Source organism: Cyphomyrmex costatus, unplaced genomic scaffold (genome assembly GCF_001594065.2).
Source record: "Cyphomyrmex costatus isolate MS0001 unplaced genomic scaffold, Ccosl1.0 scaffold30, whole genome shotgun sequence".
NCBI classification, from domain to species: Eukaryota; Metazoa; Arthropoda; class Insecta; order Hymenoptera; family Formicidae; genus Cyphomyrmex; species Cyphomyrmex costatus.
Window position 1 is genome coordinate 3,225,558 of NW_017277125.1, and position 6,454 is coordinate 3,232,011.

The 6,454-nt window shown below is 30.6% G+C and overlaps 1 protein-coding gene across 1 annotated transcript; it reads left to right on the plus strand.

Moving 5' to 3' along the window:
* Positions 1-346: 346 nt before the first annotated feature.
* Positions 347-5,490, plus strand: Ent3 (equilibrative nucleoside transporter 3). Its single transcript, XM_018541845.1, has 10 exons — positions 347-622; positions 1,211-1,365; positions 1,492-1,620; positions 2,529-2,603; positions 2,855-3,078; positions 3,300-3,405; positions 3,543-3,713; positions 3,936-4,123; positions 4,300-4,540; positions 4,896-5,490. The coding sequence occupies exons 1-10, from the start codon at positions 453-455 to the stop codon at positions 5,288-5,290; spliced, it is 1,854 nt and encodes a 617-aa protein (XP_018397347.1). The 5' UTR covers positions 347-452; the 3' UTR covers positions 5,291-5,490.
* Positions 5,491-6,454: the final 964 nt, after the last annotated feature.

Sequence of the window (6,454 nt, forward strand, 5' to 3'; positions counted from 1 at the left end):
CCCCCCCCCCCCCCCCCTAACTGTTCTAGTTAGCATTTCCAGCCATTCCAGGATGCGTTTCACTTAAAACTCATCACGCACTCGTGAAATTATTTCATCCTTATTATCAAATATCAAAAATAAGGAAAATTAATACTCGTAAGCGTTGCGAGCGTTAAGTGGAACGCAGAGTCTGCTCTCGGCGTGCAAAGCCGCAGCGCGCGCAGAAATCAATGCCGTAAATGTCAAAGCATGCGCTCAAGCCGCTCAAGGGTCTTACCTCTTGAGCGGTTCTACTCCAAAAAAAGAGCTTGCCATACGCAGTGCAAGAAAATAAATCATAGTGATTGAATCATTTCATCGGACAGGAAGCGAGCACTCGCCCGTTTGTGTACCATGGATTAAAAGAACTTGTCGGAACATCAAGTCGCCGTTCTCTTCGAACTCTTCGCCAATTCATCTTTTCCAGCAATATGGACGAAAACTTGAGTCGGGGATACGTCCAGCTGGGCAAAGCCAGAGGCATGAATGAGTTCAAATTCTCCAATGGATTCTCGCATCTCTCACCACCAGTTGACAAATACAACTTCATTTACATGGCTCTGATCCTCGGCGGTATAGGTTTTCTTCTGCCTTACAACAGGTCGTACATTAAACAGCATATATTATGCCTTATTATATATATAGCTTTGTGTAGCTTTGCCAAATCGTATATCTACTGATTATATATATATATATATAATTGAGCGAATAATCTTTAAAGTCGTCATTATATAATTATAATAGTAGACTTTTTTTTCCCACGACAACTTTGGCTGCTCGAAGATCGAGCATCAGCTCTTTGCAAATGGCGAACAACTCTAGTATTTCGATCAACATACAATAGTGTGAAAAAGTTTCCGACCAGTGACATTTTGTATTCTAATTTATTAAAAAAAAGCCTGATAAAATTTTCATCATTATCAGGTATTAGTGTAAAATTTCGTTATCTAAATCTACTAACATCTGATAAAATTTTATCTGAATTAAAATTTGATCAGGCTTTTTTTATAAGTTAAAATACAAAATATCATTGGCCGAAAACTTTTACGTGCCACTGTATATTTAATTCGTATAATTTCTTTTTGAAAAATAAATCAACTTTGCAAAAGTTTTAAGCGTTGCATTTGCAGTTAAAAATCTTGCGATTTATAGATACATATATCAACAATTGTGCCATTGTTTGTTATAGCTTCATTATAGCAGTGGATTATTTTCAAGCCAGATATCCGGGAACTACTGTAATTTTTGACATGTCCGTTGTTTACATCATTATGGCTTTCTTCGCAGTTTTCGCCAACAATATTCTAGTTGAGACTTTGTCGCTGAATACGCGAATTACATTTGGTAAGATTGTCGTTATAAGTTAATCAAGTAAAAAAAAAAAACAATTGAGGTAAATGTATAATAAATTCATGATACATATTAATGATAAATTCACGATAATTATATAATTTAACTTTTAATGCTCAGGATATTTAGTGTCCTTCGTTACTTTGAACTTTGTGGTGATCTGCGAAATTTGGTGGGAACTTTTTGGCGTCGTAACTTCCTATACTATTAATTTAATTGCTGTCGCCATAGTGTCGCTCGGTTGTACAGGTAGAGTTAAATAAGATTATTAACAATTCAAAATTGATATATTAAATAATGGAAAAATTATGTTACAAGTGTTTATTTATTTATTATATCTGGTTAATTACATTAAATAACATAATTTATTTAATATGTGAAATATTGCTTAAATACACATATATTTAAAAAAATACTAATTATGATTCAATACAGATTATCTTTTGCTTTAATTATTTAAATAAAAAAATCTTTAAAATATTTCTGAAATGTTTGCCATTTTTATGCCTGTGATAATGTATAGTTATTGTAACTGCATCTAGAATTGCACTAAATATTTTTTATTATTGTGGCTTTTCGGTTATAAGTATTTGGTATATATTACAAATTTACAGATTACATCATCTAAATACGAGAAACATCATTTTCGGTCAAAGTTAAATGTTAAATTAATACGTATATATATATATGTATTGTTTTAATTAAGTTAATCTCAAATGACAACCCCGAGTTCAATCTCCAACCGAGGTAATATTTTTCGTAATAAGTTCTTTACAGATTTTAAAATGTTCCTAATTAAATTTGGGGGAATTATTAATATTTCGGAATATTGATTGTGTTAAAAGTCCGAAAATAACGGCGCGTATTCATATTTCTCTGAGGACTGAAATTAATTTATTTTTATTAAAAGAATACATATATATGGGTCATGTATATGTGTTAGTTTTACATCTAATTTTGACAAAAAGTAGCGCTTTTCATATCTATGTGATGTACTACATAAAAGGGTCTTGTTTTCAATTTTATTGTTTACAAATTACATTTCATTAATTTAAAACTTGTAATATTTTTCCAAAATATCTCTATTTTACAGTTAATTACAAATTGTTAATGTACTGCAAAAATTTGTTTCTACAGTATTTTGTATGATATTACAGTTCAGCAATCAAGTTTTTACGGGTATACATCAATGCTTCCTAGTCGATATACACAAGCTGTGATGACTGGAGAAAGTAAGTACCGTTTTCTTTCGAGTGATTGAAATTTGTCTATAGTAAATTATTATTAGTAAATTATTTTAGCAGAATTGTTACATAACTTTTTAAATGTCGAAATTATTGTTAGGAATTATGAAAATATAAGATTGTGTCTTGCCAGTCTTCGATATATTACGAATAACGAGTAACCGTTCTTCTTTTCTAATTACTATAAAAGATATTATATAATATAAGAAAAAGAGAAATATCTTGCTACACGCTTTCAGGTTTCGCTGGTGTTTGGGTGTCAATCAATCGAATAATAACAAAGTCTCTATTCAATGATGAACGTGGCAATACAACTGTGTTTTTTATTTTATCAAATATGACGATTTTGTTATGCTTTGTGCTACATCAAATAGTACGAAAAACCGATTTTGTGCAATTTTACATAACGCTATGTCAGGAAAGAAATCGAATTACTTTAGAACCAACGGAGGATGCCGGTCTGGTACGTAATCATGTTGCATCCCTTATATTTAAATTCTATTGAAAAATTCAGGAGCAATAATTCAAAAATTATGATATATATTATATTGAGAGAAATACAACTTAAATTATCTTCCGATTCATTATTTAATTTTACTCAAAATTACTTAAATTGTTTGAAATTGATTTTTGATGCTTAACAATGACTTAATAATTAATACATGCTTTTATTGTTATAATTAGATGGATCCGTTAGATCAAGTTGGCGACCCCTCAAAAGGCCAGTATGGAGTATTGAAGATTCAAACGAGTCCATTGGGAAAAGAATCTGCAACTGAAAATGCTGATGGTAGATATTATTAACTCATTTTCAAGTATACTTGTAGGAATGATAGGAATGAATATCGAATTTCTTTGAAATATTATTAGTTTGAAAAATAAGCATGTTGTAATTGCGATACTGTATAAACATTTTGATTGTTACAGCAGGCAGACAATATTCTGCATTCTCGTTCAGCAATCCGGTGTATGAGCCTAGTGCTCCTTCGGGTAATCCACCTGGTAGCGCTGGACCAACTTACAAAGTTGAAGATGTCGTGGTTATGAGAGGATCTTATGGAACACAAAGCACGAGTACACCATTGTCTGGCATAAAAAGTAATAATGCTGTTTTCACTTATCGTTAAAACAATTGAAATAAGAAAATTGAGAGATTATTTTATACGTAAACTTCTAGATATTTATTATACATATAATTATTATACATACAATTTATTATACATTATTATTGATTATATTCAATTGCGATTGAAAATATTTAATCGCAATTTGAAATATGATATATCAACTTCATAATTCATTCGAAACAATATCTTTTAGGAGGTTTACTCGCGAGACTGGAAGTTGCCAAAATCATCTTTTCCTATATGATCAGCATTTGTATCGCTTACTTTATAACGCTCTGCCTTTATCCAGGAATTGTATCAGATATAATCTCTTGTCAATTCGAGTCATGGATGCCAGTTATTTTAATGACTATTTTCAACATCTCTGATTTACTCGGCAAGGTATCGTAAATTATTTGTTTTAATCTTACTGTTTTTTTGTATTCAATATATTTATTATATTAGGATAGTACTTGTGCCTTTTGTTTTACAAAAGAAAATGGAATGAATATAAAATAGCAAGATAAAAACGTTTCTTATATACAGGATTATAATAATGATAATTAAATTTCTTGTAGGTACTTAGTGTGATGCCTCTTGAGTGGAAACGACTTCATCTGCTTTATTTCGCTACCGCACGGATCATATTTATTCCTCTATTTTTGCTTTGCGCAGTTCCACGTGGTGCTCCTATTCTCTCTGGTGAGGGATATCCGTTCCTATTTACTTGGCTACTTGGCCTGACTAATGGTATCATTGGTTCCATACCAATGATTCAGGCACCTAGTAAAGTACCAGAGGAACATCGAGAACTCGCAGGTATACATTATAAATCCAAATTTTTCTCAAAATAATAAGTATTGACAAAAAAGGAAAGAGGAAAATGGAATATATCAGTGAAACATAACAAATTAAAAACTCAGATAAATATATTTCATCTATATATATATATATATATATATATTTCTAAAATAGATGCAATATTCTGATATTAAGAATTTTATTTTAAATTTATGTAGAGAGAGAGATTGGAGATACTATATTTAAAAATTTTATTCAAAAAGATATAATAAAAATAGCTTATTGTAAATAAATTTGGGACAGAAGTGGGATAATAAATTAACATGTATAACACAAAACTTAATATAAGATTTAATATATCTTATTTTCTTAGGCAATATTATGACTTTATCGTATACTACTGGTTTATCTATGGGATCTGTAATGGCATACTGGATAGATCACGCTATTGGACCACATGTGGTAACCAAAGATGTATGTTCGAAGATTCAAGCTGGTCAAACATCGACAACTGTATTTGCTAACGTAACGGCAAGCATTCTAACGACCGCAGTATCTTCCACTTTACCTGTCGTTGAAAAAACAACAGCGATATTAAAGCCGAAGACTACCGACAATATGTTAGCCACAATTCTAATGTCAACATTATTGTCAAATAGTACCGTGAGTTTATTCAGCGACAGAGGATTGTCGGATGCGTCAACGACGGCCTTACCAAAGATCTTAGCTAACGCTACCTTGGCGAGTAACGCGATCTTACAACATTAGGACGCATATATTTGTGTGCTGTGTTAAATCTGGTGCTTTCACATAAATATATAATAGAGAAAGAAGAGGGAGGAGAGAGAAAGAGAGAGAAAGAGAGAGACAGAGTGTGTGTGTGTGTGTGTGTGTGTGTGTGTGTTTATTTGTGAAACTAAGTGTACGTGGGTGTTGAAGAAGATGCAAAGAAATTGAAAAATTGTTACAAGGCTGAATATTTAGGTTGATTAAACTTTTAAGTTGATATACAAATAATTACGGAAATTTTGATTTTATTTTCTATTATTATCAATAGTAAGATTCAATTTTTATATTGTTGTTCCTGTTATGTGTCGTTTTAAATCGCAGTCTGATATATACTGCTAGTGTTAAAAATTTATTCACTTTACATTTACATATAAAGGCTTTCAGTATATACATTCTTTTTCTTCTTCCTTTTATGTTAAATTTCTGACTTGCGTTACATTTCTCATACGCTTGTGCACGCTGATTACGCACAAGCATATGGGACCTACAACTTTAATGCCAAATGGTAGATTTTTTGAAAAGTGTATTTGTGGGAAAAAATATACTTTCGGGAATTGCAGCCTTTTATGAAAAGAAATATGATCATAAATATTTGGTTCCAGGATTGAATCAGAGCATGATAGATTAGTACGTTGTTTGTCATATTATGTTTGCGCTAATATACATATACATATACAAATATTATTATATATACATATGAACAGAATGGACCGTTTCAATTTATTCATTTTTTTTCGAAATCTTTAAGTTTAAGTAAAAAATGTTACAAACAAAAGTTGTTCAATTACTAGAAGAAGAGTCCGTGATGACCTTAGTTAACCTTGAGAAGACATTCTCAAGGCAACCTAAAGGTTCCTAAAATTTTTTTAATGAAATTATATATATATTCTTTTTCACATAATATGAATTCTCTAGTAATTGTGATGCATATATTGAGGTAGAAATACTAAAAAATTAATAATATACAAGATATTTAATATTTCATGTCAATACATATGTGCTAGCTAGAATAAAATATGAAGAATATCTTTTCAAGGTAAACTAAGGTTGCCATCTTTTTTCTCTGTAGTAATTGAACAACTTTTATGTGCATATATATGTAAACATAATATATGTTTATATATTTTATATAATATTTATTTA